Source organism: Mastigoproctus giganteus, chromosome 5 (assembly GCF_048544385.1).
Source record: "Mastigoproctus giganteus isolate SK-2022 chromosome 5, ASM4854438v1, whole genome shotgun sequence".
Classification (NCBI taxonomy): Eukaryota; Metazoa; Arthropoda; class Arachnida; order Uropygi; family Thelyphonidae; genus Mastigoproctus; species Mastigoproctus giganteus.
Genome location: NC_143579.1, coordinates 90880669 through 90902621, shown reverse-complemented (window position 1 = coordinate 90902621; position 21953 = coordinate 90880669). Strand labels below are relative to the sequence as shown.

The 21953-nt window shown below is 36.4% G+C and overlaps 1 protein-coding gene across 1 annotated transcript in view; it reads left to right on the top strand.

The window, feature by feature from the left end:
- LOC150085554 (ethanolaminephosphotransferase 1-like) overlaps positions 1–21953 on the top strand; it is a 194171-nt gene that overhangs the window by 46296 nt on the left and 125922 nt on the right. Inside the window, exon 2 of the mRNA XM_090374599.1 lies at positions 13718–13786. Coding sequence (XP_090230725.1) covers positions 13718–13786 — 69 coding nt within the window. The remainder of the gene's footprint in view (positions 1–13717; positions 13787–21953) is intronic.

Below are 21953 nucleotides of genomic sequence, written 5' to 3'. Positions count from 1 at the left end.
GCGTCGAAAGTGGTCTGCCCGCACTACTCCTGTTACCTCTAAATGACCCATAATCGCACAAATTTTGATGCACACGCGCAAACAAATGGTGGTCCAGTACATGTCTGTCTGGGAAGTGTTCTTCATAAATTCGTTGAGCAGCTGGGTCCATTGCCCTCAGCTAATCCATACACTAGTTGCATGTGTTTATGTAAGGGGCGGCTCCTAGAACGTCAGTTCAACTCCGCCTCGTATCTCTGTGAAGAACAGTATCACTACAAATGGGCCAGATATGTGGGTGACGTTGGTATGTGTTCTGTTGTTATGTTCTGGCCACTTGGCTACCCAGAAGCATCAATCACCTGAATAGATGATTCTGGGTACTTGTCCACACCACGGGAAGGTGGGCCAGTTACACTAGATGGGACACCTGTGGTCTCAGAGTATGAGACAAAAAAAAAAAAAATCCTTCTCTGGGGCCTACTCCAGAGGGAAAAGAAAAGAATAAAAATAATTAACTAAGATAAAAAAATAATAATAAATATAAAAATAAATATATATACTAAGTGTGTGTGTGTGTGTGTGTGTAGTCAGTCCTCGTATAGCACGATAGTTGTGTTCCTAGAAACCCTCGTGCAATGCAAAATCGTGCAATATAAACAACAGGCCCTATGGGGAAAATAGGGTTAGGTGCCGACCTCCCAAGCTTGAACACACATTTGTAACCAAAACATTACCAAACACAATAAATAATTGTAACAAAATACTTACGTATTTTATTACGACTATTACATAATAAAATATTGCCAATGCTTTCGCTTCTATTATAAGCAAACTTGTTTTTTGTTTGATTTTCTATACAAACAGATGACAGCCGTTCCATCTCTTCCAATTCTTTGTGTCTTAATGTAATGGATTTTAATTACCCTTTGAGTTGTTCCTGCTATGAAAGTCTTTGTAATTCTTGACATTGCCTCATTTCGGTCTGTAGCACGTGCAATATCACATGGTCTTTCATTTTTCTCAAAGCATTTCACAATTTCATATTTTTTCTCTATCAACAGAGGCGGACTGGCCATAAGCCTTACCGGGGGAAACCCCGGTGGGACGGAGGCGGTGTGATTTTGGCCATAAACCATCGTATGAGGCCACTATAAATTTTCCTGGGTAAGAATTTTTGACTCAGTCCACCTCTGTTTATCGATATTGCTTTTCTTTTTTAATCTGAATCTGCAGTGTCTTCACCAGGATGCTTCCTTTTCACACCTTTTAAGTATTTTACTCATTTTTAGGGAATAAAGCACAATTACAAATGAGGAGGCACACTTGATACACATAAACAAAGTTGTGCATGCGTTGCAACTGAAGAAACAACACCGTAAAGGCAGAAATACACTATTAACACCTCATATTTTACTAAAGCGCATTTCTAGGGGTTACTACCATAAAACAATAAAAACAATTTCCAGTTTCTGCTAGTGGAATCTGTTATAAACTGGTAGTAAACTCGATCTAATTGCATTTGCGATTATGCCGATAGCTGGAATTGTGTTGGTTTTTACATTATTATGGTGAAATGTGTTTCCCCTTCACTGATATAAAAAACATAAATACATTTTCAGAATCTTCTCTTCATTCCTATCGTGTTGCGTTCGATTGGGTGTTTCTGTGTTCGACTGCCATTTCTTGTAGACAGAAAGGTGAATCGTGCACAAGCGAATTCGGTTCGTGTTATATAAGATATCGTTCCCCTATTTATAAATCGTGTATGATCGAATTCGTGTAGTGTAAACACGTGTTATACGAGGACTGACTGTATTTTGGTTTTTAGCATATATACGCAAACATACATATATATATATATATACTAAAAAGTGAAAAGGGAAAACCAAGGGGGAGGGGGGAAGAGAGAGATAAAGAAAAGAGTAGATCTTCCAGTTGTGCAACCAGTAAGAACGGAATAAAAACACTTCGGTGCCTCCAGCCAGATGGATTTGATCAACCTCGTATCACTGGAATCATACTTTTCCTTAGTTGAAATACTTCTTTAGCAAATACCTGGAACATCTGAAACTTACTACAGTCTCTTAAAAATATAGCTGCTTCTCCTGGAGCTATACTCCTCAAGAATTTCACGTATCGCTGTCCTGGCATTATCATATATTCAACAATCATATAGTATGTGCCGCCAGCCTTCCCTGGCCCCGCAAAAACCAAGGTCCGTGTTTCTTAGTCCTAATGTATATAATTTCTCATCCATTGACCTGTGCCCTGTTAACAAACATGACGACTGTAAACTAGGTGTAAACCAATTGCGAACCTTTTTTATCATTCAGAAAAGTCACGTTCGGGATAAACAAGTTGGTCACTCTTCCAGTAGGTATGGTATCCCATCTTGTCTGCTATAAATTGATTATTTCATTCTTACACATCTTTTCTTTTCGCCTCTACAGTCAGAGCGAATATTGATCTCTATACCAAAAAGTTCAGTAGGAATTTCCCTCTTAATACGGCAGCAAAAACCATGATACAACAAATGTAGATCCAAGGGTAGTACCCCGGCCAACACCTGCCGCGTGGCAGGGAACAACGTTCTGCACACTCTTAGAATACCAAGCAGCATGATGCGTTGTATGGAATTTAGTTTAACCCAAAACGTAGCTATTTTAACTCTATGGAACCAGGCTCCTGCAGCGTACGTAGTTTTAGGAAAGAATACTGCCTTGTAATACAGAAACAGTGTTTAATGTGATAGGCCCCAGCCAGACTTTGAAATTCTAATGATAGCACCAGAAAATTTCCTGATTTTATTGCTTTAATATAAGTGCTGGTGAAATGATAACTTACTGTCCACAATAATTCCCTGGTATTTGGTATCAAGGACCATAGGTAACTGTACACCATTCAACTTGATCTGAGGAGGTTGATTTATATCTAAAGCTGTTTTAAATAACATTTTAGTTTTGTAAGGACTAATAGCAAGCTTAAAGCTTTGAGCCCAAGAACTTAAGTCTGTCAGCACACTACTAGCTCTCTGTTTCTAAGAGTGAGCGAAATCGTCCTGCAATTATAATTGTCAGATCATCTGCAAATGTCAGCACCTTACAATTAAGGAATGTGCGAACCAACCAATTCTGTAAGACTAGGTTCCAAATAAGGGGTCCCATGACGGAGCCTTGAGCACACCCTCTCACAACCTGTTTTCGTAGCTCAAAGTGCTTGGACTTCACTAGCACATATCTATTTGAAAAGTAACTGTTGAAAAGCACATATAATTCCTTGGAACAATCAGCGTTTCTTAACTGAGCCATTGCTGTCTCCCACCAAACAGTATCAAATGCCCCTTCGAAATCCACTTAGATTGCTAATTCATATTTGGATGTAGAATTCTCAATATGCATTCGAAATGCCACTAGACAATCTTCACAGGATTTCCCAGGAGTGAACACATATTGCTGAGTAGATATCATATCCTGCTGCACTAGCAGGTCGGTTACCCGTAATGCCATTAACCTTTCAAGGATTTTGCCAAGGTTTGCCAAAAGAGTGATAGGGCAATATGATTGGGTTCAGTTAGTGGCTTCCCAGGTTTTCTAACTAACTTAAATAATGCAATCTTCCACTGCGTTGGAAACAGCCCTTCTGTTAGACATTTGTTAAACATTAATAAAAGGATATTAGGTAACGACTATAGAACCTAGTTATAAATATATTCTCAACTAAATCAATTCCAGGACATTTTGTGAGATTAAGCTTCTTCAAAACTCTTGTAAGTTCTTCCATTGTAAACTCCACAGTATTTTCTCCAGCTACATAGAGCCAATTATCTCTACATATGCTGGTTTGATACTCAGTATCTTCCTGAGGATGGTCAGTTAGAAATAACTTACTTAAAATTATCTCAACGGAGTCCTTCCAACCAATAGTCTCACTGATATCTGTGGTTACAGTATTAAACACTTCCCCATACCTGAATTTGTCACGTGACAGTTTATATAGTAAACCCCACTGGTTAGAATTTCCTGATTCTTTCACAAAAAGTGTCCATGTCGCCCGTTTCTGATTAGCTATCTTTGTACTGTAGTTGTTTTTTAAGGACAAATACTCATCGTGCAGCCTTGCAACCTCCGAGGGGGACCAATGTCTGTGGCGTTGATACTGTCTTCTAGCCCTGTTTACTTCTCGCCTTAATACTGTTAACTCCGAAGTCCACCAAGGACAGGATTTCGATCTAGCAACTTTCTTCTTACCAGCCTTGTATGCTGCTTTTTATAATTGAATCCTGTATAAATACAGCAAGAGAGTCAGCCGAATATTCTATTATCTGACACTAGGTGCATGTCTGCCAGCTCACAGTTCGTATATCGATGCATGCTCTTCGTGCTGCTACTACTGCTTGAATGAGTAAACCAGAAATTTCCCCTCGCGAACTGATGAACAGCGCAGTGTGCCGACTTATGGTGACGTTTCCGGTTATGGGTTCCTATGCAGTTCACATTCCTTTAGATGTTACCTACCTCCCCTAAACGTTTGTACCAATATTTTTGAGACACTCTGTATAGCTGAAAGTAACAGCTAAACAATATTACGTCATCACCTAATGTCAGTCTTATCTGATGCAATCTGTAAGAAATACAGGTGACATCCGCTTAACGCGGATAATTCATTCCCGAAAAACAGCACTAAGTGAATCCTCACTAACCGAGCTCTGCATTCCCATAAGGTAACATTCCCGGTCGGTGCCATAGGATATTTCCTAATCAATAATAAACAGTAGTGAAAAGATGCACAAATGTCAGTCAAATATTTAATATTCAAATATTTGTACATATCAAATATTCCGCATTACATTCATATATAATTGTGGTAACTATTTACGTATCAAAATTAAACTTAAATTTCCAATTAAAATCATGAATTTAATCATGAAAAATGTGTCGATTTTGGGTTGAACTTTAGCCCTCTTCTAAATAAACTAAAAGGGGTATTAATTTTAAATCCCCTGCAGCGTTACCACCCAACAGTAAAGTTATCCGATCCTTCGCCGCTTTGAAACCTGGTATGTTTTTTTTCTTCTTTCAATATGAAACTTCTTTTAGGCATTCGTTTCCACAAGTCCTGCTTCATCTATGTTATAAACTTGTCGAGAAGTATAACACACAATACCCCTCTTCAGTAATTTTAACAAGTTCTTTTTTGAAAGTTTCGGCTCCTTGATCTGCACTTGCGGCTTCTTCCTAGATTTTAAATCTGTTCAACCAGCCCTTACCAGTTTTAAATGGTTCCACTTTTCTTTTTTTTTTTTGGTGAGTTTTCTTCAGATCATCATATTGGCTAATCTCTCTCTCTCTCTCTTTTTTTTAATATAATATTTAACTTAACTGAATTCTGCATTGGACATTATCTTCAATAAAATTGGCAAACCCAGGGTCCTGAGCTGGATATCATCATTCTTCTCTTCCTTGGTGTGATTCCTTTCTAGTTCTCTCTCTCTCTCTCTCAGGGTAACTCGGGAATTTTTTTTTTTTTTTTTTTTTTTTTTGGCTCGTGCAGCATAAGCCTCAGGCTTCCTTGTACCATATGGCTAATAATAATAATAATAAAATTAGTTAGTCTTTTCCATTTCAATCCTAATAGCCGGCCTAGCCCTAGTTGCTTGCAGTGGAACAGCTATCTTTCCCGCTGCTAAAATTAATTCTTTATTTTTTTTATAATTGTTCTTACAGTTAAACTTGCTAGTCCTAAATTATGGCACACATCCGCTTGTCGTTGATGGGAATCGATTCACTTCAAAACGTCTAATTTAATTTTCAAATTCAGTCTTTTTCTTACATTTATAATCTTTGTACTGCGCTCAGACGTTGCTTTTTCATTCTTATCGGCCATTCTCTTCTAAAATATCACTACGTTGGTTGCATTAATTATGGTACAATGTTCAAGTAAACTGTCCGTTACGCACAATGTCTAATACTGTACTGAGTGATGACTAGATTTCGAATAAATGCATATAACGCTAATATTACAAGCAACATACTTGATCATTTTTTAAAATGTTGATTACGGAACAAGTGACCGTACTGCAATTAAATTAGAAAATTTCTCAAGTCGTTTTAATGCTGTTTTGCTATTCATTTTCAAGCTATCGACTCCATCAAATGAAATGATTTTGTTAAATATGCCAAAAATGCAATCAGTAAAAGAGCGTTATAGTGATCTGTGACAGCATTATAGTCAGATACGGGTTATAATATAAGAACAGCGTTATAGCGAATCAACATAAAGCAAACCGCGTTATAACAGGAGCCTGCTGTATTGCCATATACTTACGTTATTCGGACAACAATTACAATTTTAAGGGGTGATGCAGTGTGTGTGTGTGTGTTAATATATTGAATAAAGGATGCTTAAATGGATGTGAAAGTGATATTAAAGTGCCAGTAACTAGTAGAAGGGTATGGAAAGTAGAAAAAGAAGTGTAGTAGATTTGTGAAAAGTGAAAGAATGTTAATATCCTAAAGATTAAGATGAATTAATAGAATTATGGGCTGAATTACCAAGCCAATAGAAAGTGGGAGAATTGTAAAGTAAAATTAGTACATCAAAATACTAATAAAATAAAAATTCAAATAAAATTAAAATAAAATGATAGTGTTATAGCTGTCATCAGATATGGGGGAAAACATATTTAGGAAATGTTCGAATATAGGTAAGGCAAATATGCTTGATCTGATGTCAGCTGAAATAAATAAATATTGATACATGATCAGGTATTTCATCAGGGAACTACACCTGATTGTGTCAGGAACTGCATTTCTGTACTTGTCCATGGTAGTAGAAGAAAAGTGATAAGCCAAAAGCCATCTTCAGAGGTCATCCACCAAAATAATGAAAAAGACAGCAATGCTCTTACTTCTGTTTCTGACATGTTCTGTATGCATAGGTTCACGTGTGAAAAGCCACGTGGTAATTTACAATTTAAATTTAAAATTTTTTACAAATTTTGAATATAATTTTACTAAATTTGAATTTACGTTAGTGTGCTAATAAAAGTATTGCATACAGATCATGGATGACCTTACAGAAATAAGTGAAACGCTAAGAAAATGAAAAAAAAGTAAAGCCAAAAGTAAGGAAAATCTTATATACCGTAAGACAGGGACTTAAGAAGTAAGAGCATTGCTGTCTTTTTCTTTATTTTGGTGGATGACCTCTGATGATGATGACACAAGTTATGAAAGACACTGCAATGTTATTTCCACCTTGGTCGTTTTTTCAAAAATTTATTTGGTATTGTTTCAATCTGTGCAAATCTTATCGTTTATTTCCTGGTTCATTCTCCCCCCCCCTTTTCTTTCACAACATATATTGTTCCCAGGGTATACGGTATATTCGTTAGTTTTAATTTTATACATTAAGCTCGTTCTACCTACAATATTTTATACTTAAAATATTTTATATATACACATTATGGCTGTAGGGTACATTTTGCTATAGCAGTGTCCCTGATCCATAAGTTATGTTATTGTAATTCAGACTTATCTAATTTCAAACTTAATTTCCCCCCCCCATATCATATAGCTTCTATATATCATTATTGACTATATATATACACACACACACACACACACACAGCAAAATCTCATTAATACAGACTCATTTTATATGAGTCTGTATTAATGAGATACCATACCCCTGCTAAAGGATAGGCTTTTCTATGTAAGTATATTCATTTATTACAAAATTTGGTTAATATGTACAGGGCATCCCCAGTATCAGAGTATTAATTATCTGAGTCATTGCAGTTACGAGGATTTGAAAATTAAATCTTTTTCCCTTGAGAAAATTGGCCATGCACCTTTTTTCTTTTTTTTTTTTTTGTGAGAACTATCTTCCCCATGATCATGCAACAAATGTTAAGTGCGAAGTTAGACATAATTAAATGCTACAACACAATTTTATCCCAAAAAATAGGACAAAAAAAAAACACAAACAAATCTGGATTCATTCTTTATTTGTACAACTGAAAAATAGTGTAACTTTAATAAACTTTACTTAACCTTACATTGTGTAGCATATTATAATAAAGTCTAATAAAATAATTTCCTTAATTTTTCAGTTCCTTCATCTAGTTTTTGCTATGTACAAGTACATAATAAACATTACTATATAATATCAATGTAGATACACCATATCTACTCATCCTTCACAACGAGTTGCCCATGTATTGCACCACCTCCAATATGTAATGCTTCACTTGCAATACTAGGGTGCCTGCCCACCCACCATTGAAAAGCCAACTAGCTTTGAAATGGTGCTGTCTGGGTGATGGCGCCTGCCGAGGATACATAACAGTAGTCTTCTCTATTAGTGAAGCGTTACTTATTCGAGGTAGTGCAATACATGGGCAACTCGTGAAGGATGAGTACAGATGAAATGATGCTTTTCACACTACTATCATAGTTTTTCTTTAAGAGTTGTCTGTGGTTTATCTACACCGGTATTATTTAGATGTAGAATCTTAAAATATGCCTAGTTGCATTTAGTTTTATTTAAATAATAAACATTACAAAAATTGGTCCCATTTTTAAGTGGAATTTTCTGGAACCAGTTGTCCTTGGATAACGAGGATCCCCTGTATTACAAAGTTCTTTTTCACCCCGTGAGAAATAAATATTATCATTTTGTATGTTTAATACAAATCTTGGCAGAGCTGTCCGATTATTGCCTCTGGCCTCCCCACTCCCTACTTACTAAAAACATCTTTCTGAAGAATGAGTTGTTAAAAAAAGAATAAAAAGTTTTTCTAAGTTGTTTACATGCATTCCCTCTCCACAGGAATAAGGTCAGTTGCAATTGTTACCCCAGTTCAAAGAGTCTTTTGCTACCATATACAGCAATCTATTTTTTGTGCCATTTTATCTGAGCTTGATGTCTTTTTTTGGAACTTCTCTTTAAATTAATTTAAAATTTGTTTATATTAAATCTTATCTAGCAGTGTTATGGCGACAAAACGTAAACAGACTGAATTAAGCCTGAAAATTAAACTAAAAATTATACAAGAGGCTGAAAGAAACAAAACGGACATTGAAAAGGAATACAACATCCCTTTACACACTTTATCTACAATACTGAAAAATTGAAAGACTTTAATTGCATGATACTGGAGCAGCGATGAAAAACAGGAAACTAATTCGTAGTGCAAAACATGAGGAGCTCGAAACAAAACATTTTGAGTGGTACAAACAAATGCGTGCATCTAATCTGTCAATATCAGGTCCGATTTTACAAGAAATGGCAAATAATTTAGCTCAGCAACATGGAATTAGTGACTTCAAATGCAGCAGTGGCCGGCTCCAAAGATTTAAAGAAAGGAATAACTTGGTTTCGTGAAATGTTTGTGATGAGTCTGGATTAGTCGACAAAGAAATGGCTACAGAATGGTTGTTCTGTATGGTTCATCCTTGAAAAATATGAGGTAAAGAATATTTTTAATCTTGACGAGACAGGTTTATTTTATAATTTTCTGCAAAACAAAACATTTGCTGTTCAAGGAGAGTCTTGTCGTGGTGGAAAATTCAGTAAATAGAGGCTCACTGTTCTGTTATGCTGCAATTCAGATGGCAGTACAAAACTACACCCACTTATGATTGGTAAGTTTTCCAAGCTAAGATGTTTTAAAGCCCTTAACCAACTTCCCTGTGATTATATGAGGCCAATAGAAGTGCTTGGTTTACGGTCAAAATTTTTCAGTTGTGGTTATCAAAAGTAGACAGAAGAATGGCTTCAGAAAAAAAGGAACATTTTGATGATTCTAGATTGTTGTACAGCAATTCTGCCAAGACACTTAAGTTGACAAACATATGGTTGTTGGTTTTACTCCCAATACCACCAGTTTAATGCATTCATTGTATCAAGGCATTATTTATAACCTCAAGAGAGCATACAGAGCCTGCCTATTAAGGTACTTGATCCACAACATACAAAGTAAAAGTAAAGTGCAGCCATTATCAAACCACTGCAGGATGGAAGCCTCCTCAACAATTATGTTGAGGGAAATGGACCATAATCTGCCACGCTGGTCCAGTGCGGGGTTGGCAGATCGACCGTATTCAGCAGTCAGGGGCTTGAACTCCGGTCTACTCAAAGAGCGTGTGCTACTGCACTCCGGCTCCTGCCCACTCGGTACGGAGGCATAGGAGGGAACAATTTGCAGACAAACTGGAATGTCGTGGATGCTATCTGTAATCTTGTTTGCTTGCAATTGCATGGGACAGTATTGCATTAAGTGTAATAATCAACTGCTTCAGAAAGAGTGGCTTTGGAGAGAAATCATTGCAAAACATGGTCCAGCAGATGAATGTTGATAGCAGCATTAAGAAATGGAGGATTTTGAAGGAGCATATGGATTTTGTTGGTGAATTTGAAAAGTTTGTGAACGTGGATGATGAAGTTACTACCACTGCAACACCAGAAGAGCTGCTGAGCACCAAAACGATGATGTTTTTTTATCAGCAAAAGTGAAGAAGCTCACACACTGCCATCTAAAAAAGATGCTCAAAATGCATTGAACATAATAGAGAATGTGTTGTCCTGCAATAACGTTGATAAAGAAACAACTATTGCATTTGATAATGTCTATGCTTTAGTTAAAAATGCATATACAACAAAAACTGTGCAAACAACATTGGATTGTTTCTTTAAAGTTAGATTAATTTATTAAAACGTTAATGGTTTGTATGTTCTTTTATATTAAGATTGTAATTCTTTTTACTATGATACTAAAATATTGTATGTATCAAAATATGTACTGTACAATATTTTCATTTCCGTTAATTGCTTTTTTCTTAGAGTATATTTGTAAGATACAAATAAAATCTTTAAAAAATGTGATATTCCCATTACTGTATTGTTAGACAAGTTTTTTATTTTATTTTTATTATTTTATTTAATTAATTTAAATTAATTTATTTTTTTGATGAAGATAAACACAAAGGCACCCAGGGTGGATGGGATCTATCCAGTTATATTAAAGGAGGCAGCAAAGGAAGTAAGCAAACCCTTAGCCATAATTATGAGAGCTTCCTTGGACTCAGGGGAGGTACCCATAGACTGGAAATGTGCAAATGTGACCCCAATTCACAAAGGAGGATCAAAGGCTGACACAAGTAATTATAGACCTGTGAGCTTAACTTCTGTTCCAGGAAAATTAATGGAGGCACTGGTTAAAGAAGCACTGCAGGATCATTTAGACAAGACTTCAGTTATAGCTCAGACACAGCATGGTTTTGTTAAGGGGAAGTCTTGCCTGACCAACTTGATTGGATACTATGATGCAGTCACAAAAGAACTGGATGCAGGGAATAACTTTGATATTATATACTTGGATCTTAGAAAGGCTTTTGATACTGTTGCACATGGAAGACTGCTACACAAATTGGAGCAGTGTGACATTGGAGGCAAATTGCTGCTATGGATAAAGGGGTGGTTGAGGGGGAGAAGTACAGAGAGTGGTAATCAATGGACACTGCTCATCGTGGACTAATGTTATTAGTGGAGTCCCTCAGGGCTCAGTGTTGGGTCCATTATTGTTTTCTGTATTTATAAATGATATTGATGATGGTATATCAAGCTTAATGTCCAAGTTTGCAGATGACACAAAGGTTGGCAGGGTTGTCAAGGACACTACTGACACTATGCTGCTGTAACAGGATCTGGAAAGGTTGAGCAGATGGGCTGAGAGGTGGCAAATGAAGTTTAACATTGACAAATGTAAAGTACTACACATGGGAAACAGCAACCCCAGAGCAATGTATCAACTCTGTGGTACTACACTGACAGTGGTAGAGAATGAAAGGGACTTGGGGGTGATTGTGCAGGCAGATATGAAGTTCTCTGAGCAGTGCAGACGGGCTGCAAGAGTAGCTCATGGAGTATTGTCAATGATATACAGGAATTTTTCCAGCAGGGATAAGGAGGTGATTATTCCATTGTATAAGGCAATGGTCAGGCCACACCTAGAATACTGTATACAGGTCAGGTCTGGAGGCCTCATTTCAAGAAGGATGTAGAGCTGCTGGAACGAGTACAGAGAAGGGCAACAAGATTAGTGAATGGAACAAAGGGGTGCTCTTACGAAGAAAGGCTTAAGTTTTGCAAATTACAGTGTCTGGAGACTAGGCACCAGCGAGGTGATCTGATAGAGGTGTATAAAGCCTTGAATGGTTTAAGCATGCTCAATGCTGATGGGATTCTTCCTCTAGCTCAGAAAAATCACCTGAGAGGGCATAAATTCAAATTGAGGAAAGACAGATGTAGGATAGACGTGCGGAAATTTGCCTTTAGCCAGCGGGTGGTTGGTTGGTGGAACAGACTGCCATCCCTTGTGGTGGAGGTTGATAGCCTAAATAAGTTTAAGGCTCAGCTGGACAGGTATTTTGAACGAACAGAGGGGTGAAGTGGAAGTGGGGTTTTCTTTTTTTTTTTTTTTGGCTGATGCTGCATAAGCTTGCTTTCTTGCATCAAATGCCTCTACTAATGCTTTAATGCTCTATTCTTAAGTATACAGTATTCTTAAGTATACCAAAAAAAAAAAAACCTGTAAAATTTTGAAACTTTTGGGGAACCTCATTATTACAAAATGTGAAAATTTAGGTCCCCCTTGAACTTTGTATTAACAAGATTCTACTGTGTGTGAAATAAGTGATAAAAATGTAGAAAAAATATAGATATAGAGAATTATAGAATTAGAAAAATAGAAAGAGTATCAGATTAATGCCATTAAAATATTGATTAAACATTACATTGAATTTTACTCCGAATACCTATATTCCATATTTTTATTAAATTTCATTAGTCATATGATATTCAGTTCAATAAATACTGTAACACACATTGTGTGTAGCTATATATATATATATATATATATATATATAGCTCACATCTGGTGAGTATGGGCTTTGCACATCCAGGGCCCTGAGCTGGATATCATCATTCTTCTTTTTCTTGGTGATCACCTCTCTCTCTCTCTCTCGTTAATTCGGAAATTTTTTTTTTTTTTGGTATAAGCCTCTGGCTTCCTTGTAACATATGGCTAATGATAATAGTAAAGTAAATAAATGAATGAAGCAGTTGCCAGTATTAGTTGAAATTTACAACTTTTTTTTATAAGTGGCTTCACTTTGGATTCTGCTGAGAAATAAATTTTTACATAATTATTTATAAGTGTTGTCTGTGTAAATATGAGTGAGTTTTTTTTTTAGTTCATTTTATGGATAATTTTAATGCTAATTTTGTATTTGTATACAGTAAAATGTAATGCGCATTACAGTAAAATGTAATGTGCACTTGTTCTTGTGCTCCTCCTAAATTGGGAATATTTTACAGTGCTGTGTGATAAACTAAAGGTTGAGAAGCACTGGTGTAAACAATTTCCTTAATCTGCAACACCTACTAGACACTCCTTTCCCCAACGATCTACAGGTAGTGGGAACATTAATTATCATGTTCTTTTGTTCAAGAAAACTAGCCTGAACTGCATATACAATATATAAAAAAAAAAAAAAAAAAAAAGTTTTAAATTTTAGTATGCAAATGCAAAACTGCATTATTTCATACTCACAGTTAGTGAGAGATTACTATATATCAGATACATCAGTGCTGTAAAATATATTAATATATAATGTATTAAGTTTGTTTGAATTTTAGTGCACTTGTAATTTTTTTACTTTTCATTTTTCAGTATAATGCTATAGACACAAGCCCTCTAAGCAACTATGTGATGCATCCATTCTGGAACCAAGCAGTGAAGGTATGATACCAAAGATTTCAGAATTGAATTAATATTGTTTTAAATGTAATTTGACATAAATAGCTAAGTGAGTGTTGTGTCTAGAAAGTCAAGTTACTTTTCTCCCAAACTAAGAATGAAAGTAACAGAATTGAATAACTTGAAAATCAATATTTAAAGAATATATATAACCTCATACATTTGTTACCTGTGTGTATTACCGCATATTTTCTCCTGTAGTTGATTGCATATGCCCAGTGGTTTTGAGGGAGTGCAAAAGGGTGCATCGAACCATTAAGGTTAAAATTATGAGGGCATCATTCAGCTCGGAGATATTTCCTTGGATTGGAGAAGTGCAGAGGCTCACATCTGTTGAGTATGGGCTTGGCAAACCCAGGGCCTTGAGCTGGATATCATCATTCTTCGCTTTCTTGTGATTCCTTTCTCTCTCTCTCTCTCAGGGTAATTCGGGAATATTTTTTTGGCTGGTGCAGCATAAGCCTCAGGCTTTCTTGCACCATATGGCTAATAATTATAATAATAATAAGTGCCAGTGTATCACCAATACATAAAAGTGGTTCTGAGAGTGAAATGGGTAGGTACTAAATCAGTTAACTTGATTTCGGTGGTAGGGAAAATTATGGAATCAATGATAAGAAAAGCAGGATTGTTTGGATATAAATGGAATTCTGAAGGAAACAGCATAATTTTCTAAAGGGAAAATCATGGTTAACCAACAGAGTATTTTGACAGTCATTTATGAGCTGGATGTAGGTAATAATTTAGACGTTGTTTACTCAGATTTCAACAAAGAATTTAACTTAGACCTGCATGAGAGGTTAGGCTGCTCTACAAGCTGGAACATGTTGGAATTGCAGGAAGAATACTTGGATTGCAGGGTGGTCACAGAGTAGGAGGCAGAGTATTGTGATTAATGTTTACACTTCAGACTGGGCTAGTGTGCAAGTGAGATTCCCCAAGAATTGATACTGGGACCACTGTTGTTTTTCATTTTCTTAAAATGCAATTAATGAAGCAGTACTGGATGCAATGTCAAAATTGCAGATGAAGTCAAGATCAGTAGAGTAGATAATAATCAGTGCTGAGCAGCACTCCTTCAAGATGACATCAGGATGGTCAGAAAAGTGAAAGCCATGTTTTAATGTGCAAAATGCGTAAGGTCTTGTACTTGGGGAATAGCAACCCCAACCAACAGTAGAGGAAGAAAGAGATCTGTGAATTATTGATAGTCAGACATGTTGTCTGAGCAATGTAGACAGGCAGTAGGGAAATCTTATCAGTCACTTATCGAAAGTTTGCTTGTAGAAATAGGGATCTTATAATACCCTGTATGAGACAGTTCTGAGTTCACACTTAGAATACTGTGTTCAGGTAAAGAGATTGCCCCTTTAGAAAAACATTGAGCTTCTTGAAAGGGTCCAAAGACAGGCAGTGTCTGAGATTAGCATTAGTAGTGGCAGATGATGCAAGAAAGCAAGCTTATACAGCATCAGCCAGAAAAAAAAAGAAAAAGACACCTCCCATTTCACCTATTAATTTCCTCCAATAGTTTGTCTAGTTCTTCCTTCAATTTATTTAAACTATCAAGTTCCATGACAACAGATGGAAGTTTTGTTACAACAATAAACTACCTGTTGGCTAAAGGCAAACTTCCACGCATCTATTCTGCAGTCGTTCTTCCTCAATTTGAATTTGTGCCGCCCTCATGTGGTCTGAGCAAGAGAAAGAATCCTATCAGCATTAAGCTTGCTCAATCCGTTCAGTCTTAAACATCTGATTTAGATCATCTCGCAGGTGCCTAGTCTCTAGACTCTGCAATTTAAAAGAACTAAAGCCTTTCTTGGTATGAGCACTCAGTTTGTTCTGCTCACCAGCCTCATTGCCCTTCTCTATACTTGTTCCATCTGCTCCATATCCTTCCTAAAATGAGATGTCCAGATTTGTAGCCGTTCTCCGACGTGGCCTGACCATTACTTTAGACCAGTGGTATCCAACCTTTTCCTGTACAGGGGCAGTATTCAATTAGGTTTGTTTCGTGGGCCGCACTGAGTGATTTGAGAAAAATTAGTGTTACATTTTCCGTATTACATTCCTGTTTTGTGTGTTACATTCCTTGTTACACATAAAAGGAAGTTTCTATTTTCATGTTACCATTTATCATTTTCAGGCTATATATAAAAAATGCAAATCGCCAACACTTTTATTTGCAAAAAATCAATGCCAGTGATTTATTTTTTAGATTTCATTAAAAAAATAAAAATATGACTGACTTTTGTTTTGTAAAAAAATGCTTTACTTTAGTTTTTTAAAAAATACCTTACATTTTGCTTTTAAATGTCCACTTTAGAAAGTTTACAACCTGAAAAGGATTGCTGCTTTTCAATATTAAAGTGAATAAATAAACAATGATACACCTAAAATTGAAAATATTCAAAAATTTTATTAAGTACAATACACAGTAACATTTACTGAACAAAACTTAACATTTAATGAGATTATTGAGGCTGTATATTTTTAGATAATTGTTAATTTGGTTGAAAATTTGATATGACAATTCTCAATACAGAATGAAGTTGCTCATCTGTTATTGTTTCTTTTTAAATATTTATTTGATTTACGTATGTGAAAAAAAACTTGCTCACAAACATACATTGATCTGAAAAAAATAGCTGTTTTCATGCAATTTTTTTTTTTATTAGCGGAAAATCTTCAGAGAGCCTTGTAGAATTCAAGTAGTTTACTTTTGCAGTCTATATACTTATTTTTGAACCATGTTTTGGCTTGAAGATCAATACTTTCAAGTTGAAAGCTGGGATTGTAGTTTCAGCCATAGAAGTAAAGGGATTCTCAAACAACCTTATGTCTTTTTCACCATCACTGAACAGTTCACTTTCAAAAGCAATCAAATGTGCAACTCGATAACTGGCACTTACAGCAGATAAATTTCTTGACTGATACGTTTTCAGTACGTTTTGTTGTTTTCTTAATTTGTTTTATAACTTTGAACACTTTTTTTTGCAACACTCCTTTATATTGATCATAAGATTTATTCTTGGAATCATAATGTCGTTTTAAATTATATTCTTTAAAAACTGACACAGTCTCCTTACACACTGCTTTTTCGTCGTACTCAGTGAAGAGTCTTCAGTCGATCATTTATTAAAAACATGACATTCCAAATCGACTTTCCTCTTTCGGATTTTTTAATTCAATGCAAATTAACATTAATTTAATACAATGAAAAAGTTATATCAATACAAATTTTCACAGTATGATATGTACATAACTGTATTTAGCATACGTATGACTGCACTGGATTACATGTACACGTTTGATACAGTTGAGCTTGGTGCTTGCATGCCTGTACATGCAGTGGTTTGACTTTCGAAAATGCTGTTTTAGTTCATTTTCCGCATGGGCCATATAAAAATTATTCATAGGTTGGACCCCACTGCCTTAGACAATGGGTTAATCATCTCCTTGTACCTGCTAGCAAAATTCCCTGTATATCATTGACAAAATCCCCATACTCTATCATGGCAGCCTGTCTGCATTACTCAGCAAACTTCACTCACTGAATGAAGTTCTCTTAGACATCTCACTGCACAGTTACCCCCAGGTCATTCTCATTTTCTACTATCCTGAGTTTAGTAATGTACTTTGCATTTATCAATGTTAAACTTCAGATTTCACTTCTCAGCCCATCTGCCCAACTTTTCTAGATCCCATTGCAGTAGCATAATATCATTAACCACCCCGCCAACCTTTGTATCATCTGCATACTTCGACATTAAGCTTGATTTATCAATATCATTGATAAATATATAAAAAAAAAAAAAAAAAAACAATGGGCCCAATGCCAAACACTGGGGGACTCCACTAATTTCTATTATCCACGAAGAGCAATGTCCATTAATTACCACTCTGTTTTCTCCCACTCAACCATCCTCATTATCCATAGCAGCAACTCTCCCTTAATGCCTCACTCCTCCGATTTGTACAGCAGTCTTTTTTGTGCCACAGTGTTGAAAGCTTTCCTGAAATCCAAGTATATGATATCAAAATTATATTTTCCATCTAGTTTCTTTGTGACCACATCATAGTAACCAATTAGATTGGTCAAACAAGATTTTCCCTTAAGAAACCCATGCTGTGTTTTAAGTTATTATAATTTTGGCCTTGTCTAGATGATCCTGCATTACTTCTTTTATCAGTGGCTCCATTATTTTCCCATGGAACAGAAGTTAAACAAACGAGTCTGAAATTACTTGTCACCCTTTGATCCCCTTTTTGAATTGGGGATATGTTCACACATCTCCAATGTGAATGTATCCATAATTATGAGATCATCCTTTGATTCAGGGGATCGCCCCTGAATCCAAGGATGCCATATCACTATGCTGTGATCACTGCCACCAAGTGGTTCCTTTATTATTTAGTGGTTGATTTATTATTTGTATCAAACACGTTAGATACTAGGGTTAAAAATATGCTAGACCTGATCATCTCCTACGAACCAGATATCATGGGGCTGAAAATATAGGAACCATGTACCTTTAACAACTGTTACCTCATCATTATCATCATGATGATAATGATGAGGTAACAGTTGTTAAAGGTGCCTCAGTCAACTTGGAAGATAGATTTCAGGGTGCATTAGAATTATGATATAACTTCAAAACTGTAATCACAGGTACCTTGGAAGTGCATGTACCATTAAGAAAATATAGCATAAGAAGAATGCCGGGATGGATGAATAATGAACTAGCCAGTTTAATAGAGCGAAAAAGATGTTATGGAAAAGTTAAGAGCAGTAAAAAGTACTTACAACTATGAATTGATTAGTAACAATACTACAGATAAAGGTTAAGCTGGCAAAGGCATATTACAAGAAATTGCTTACTTAGGGAGTAAAGAATGGTGGCAAGCAGTTTTTCTTGTACATGAATACTAAGAAGGAAAGAGCAAATCAAATGAGACCCTTCCATGATGGATGTGGGGAAGTTATAGATAATCCTGCTGGTGTTGCAGATAAATTGAACAGGTATGTCTTTTAGCATCCTGCTTGACAGGAGGGGAAAATATGCATTGATTAACCAAAACAAGATAGAATATAAAGTTAGGAAGGCTATCTCATCCTTTAATGTTTTTGCAACTGGAATTAATGCCGCAATGGTCTTGATGAGCAATATCTTCACAACAAGTTGCTCTGATATTGCACTACTTTCAAACAAATTAGAACACCAGAATATTAATTTGGCAGATTTTAAAGTACAATGCTGTTTGGTAACCCTCAATCCTATATTATTAATCTGAAAAAGATTTGAAAGATGAGATTATTATGACAGCATGCTTTAGATTTTGCTTATCCTTCAGATAGTAAATGATTTTAAGTGACAATAATTAGACAAAATACAAATGATCCATAATAATGTTAAAAAAATGTTTTAATAGCTACAATAGGGCTAACAAATTTGCTGAGTAATAAACATTTTTGGTGTGTGCTTTTCTCTATGCAATTTACTTTATATTTCCGATAACTATAATTTTCAAAATAATAAAATAATATAAATAAATATACACTGCTCTCGACAAAATTAACGGAATGTGTAGAAAATGTGGTGTAACTCGTGCAGCTTGCAATGAAGCTGGACAAAATTTGCTATGGTAGTTTACCATAGAATAGCAATGAAATGAAGAGACAGTAAGAAACTTTGGACAGGTATAAGGGACATTTATAGGGGCTGTATAATAAGAATTACCACAAAGATCACATTACAGAAGTTTATACAAGATGCTCGAAAATATGGTCGCATGTCATCAGTACGGTTTATGATCCCCCAACAGCTAAACAGGCCTGACAGCAGTGAACCAAGCTTAATATAAGGGTGTCTACAAGATTCTGTGTGTGTGGCACCTCTGTAGTCAGGTGGGCAGGAGCAGCAGTGCGTATCACACACTTCTTGATTAGACCAGAGTTCGAGCCCGTGACCACCAAATACGGAAGATGCGGAAAGGTCAGGGAATGACCACCGCATATCCCCGGAGCATTATGGCCTTAGTTGTTAATGCTCCTAAAAACCAAAATAACATAACACGATTCTGTGGCAACAAATCCCATTCTTCCACCAGTGCAGACCTTAGCTCACCAAGTGACCGAGGAATTAGCTGTCAGTGTGCAATTTGATGCCCAAGGGCATCCCACAAAAATTCAATCGGATTTAAGTCTGCTGATTGTGCTGGCTACAGCAGTCTTTGGATAACTTCAGTTTCAAGATATTCCTCCACCACTCAAGCTCTGTGTAGTGGCATCGTAGTGCATGCAAAGAAAATCTGGACCAACCACACTCCCAAAAAGTCGCACATTGGGTTTGAGGATCTGTTCTCAGTATCTCTATGCAGTTGTGGTACTTCCATCAAAAACATGAGTGCAGCCGTTGATCATTATTCTGCCCCTCATGAGAACACCAGAAGACTCAGAAGCCTATGGCAGATATAAGTTAATCTGTAATCTGGTCACAAAGGAGATTAGGCAGGCGAAGGCAGATTACAAGAAATCCTTGGCAAAAGATGCTAAGAAAAACATCAAGGATTTCTTTACTTATATAAACTCTAAAAGGAACGGGATGAATCTGATTGGTCCACTTGACATCAATGGTTCGACTGTTGATGATCCTGCTCAGATAGCAAACAAACTGAATGAGTATTTTGCATCTACATTCACACATGAGGAATTATTAAGGTTTGAAAATGGCAGAAGGTTATCAAATTGTAGCAGGATACTTAATGATTTTGTAATAACTGAGAGCAAATTGGAAGAGAAATTGTTGAAGTTAAACGTAAGAAAAGCACCTGGGGTGGATGGGATCTATCCAGTTATATTAAAGGAGGCGGCAAAGCAACTAAGCAAACCCTTAGCCATAATTATGAGAGCATCCTTGGATTCAGGGGAGGTTCCCACGAACTGGAGATGTGCAAATGTATCCCCAATTCACAAAGGAGGTTCAAAGGGTGACACGAGTAATTACAGACCAGTTAGTTTAACTTCTGTTCCGGGTAAAATAATGGAGTCGCTGGTTAAAGATGCATTGCAGGATCATCTAGACAAGACTGCAGCAATAATTCAGACACAGCATGGGTTTGTTAAGGGAAAGTCTTGTCTGACAAATTTGATAGGATATTATGATGTGGTTACAAAGAAAACTGGATGCAAAAAATAATTTTGATATCATATATTTGGATTTCAGGAAAGCTTTTGACACTGTTGTGCATGGAAGACTATTGTACAAATTGGAACAGAATGGTATTAAGGGTAAGTTGCTACAATGGATAAAAGGATGGTTAAGTGGGAGAAGACAGAGGGTGGTAATCAATGGGTGCTGCTCTTCTTGGACTAATATTATTAGTGGAGTCCCACAGGGTTCGGTGTTGGGTCCACTGTTGTTTTGTATATTTATCAATGATATTGATGAAGGTATATCAGGCTTAGTGTCAAAGTTTGCAGATGATACAAAGGTTGGCAGGGTTGTTAATGACAGTAATGGTAGTGTGCTACTGCAACAGGATCTAGATAATTTGGGCAGATGGGCTAAGAAGTGGCAACTGAAGTTTAACCTTGACAAATGCAAAGTACTGCATATGGGTAGAAGTAACCCCAGAGAAACGTACCAACTGTGTGGTACTACACGTAAGGTGGTAGAAAATGAAAAAGACCTGGGAGTAACTGTGCAGTCAGATATGAAGTTTTCTGAGCAATGCAGACAGGCTGCCAGGGCAGGTCATGGGGTTTTGTCAATGATATATAGGAATTTTGCTAGCAGGGAAAAGGAGGTGATTATCCCTCTGTATAAGGCAATGGTCAGGCCACGCCTTGAGTACTGCGTACAGGTCTGGAGGCCTCATTTTAGGAAGAATGTAGATTTACTTGAGCGTGTACAGAGAAGGGCAACAAGATTGGTGAGGGGAATGAAGGGATCCTCTTATCAAGAGAGGCTTAAGTTCTGCAAATTGAAGTGGCTGGAGACTAGTCACCTGCGCGGTGATCTGATTGAGGTGTATAAGGCCTTGAATGGGTTCAGCACGCTGAATTCTGATGGGATCCTTCCACTTGTTCAGATTACGAACCTAAGGGAAAATAAATTCAAATTAAGAAAGGACAGATGTAGAA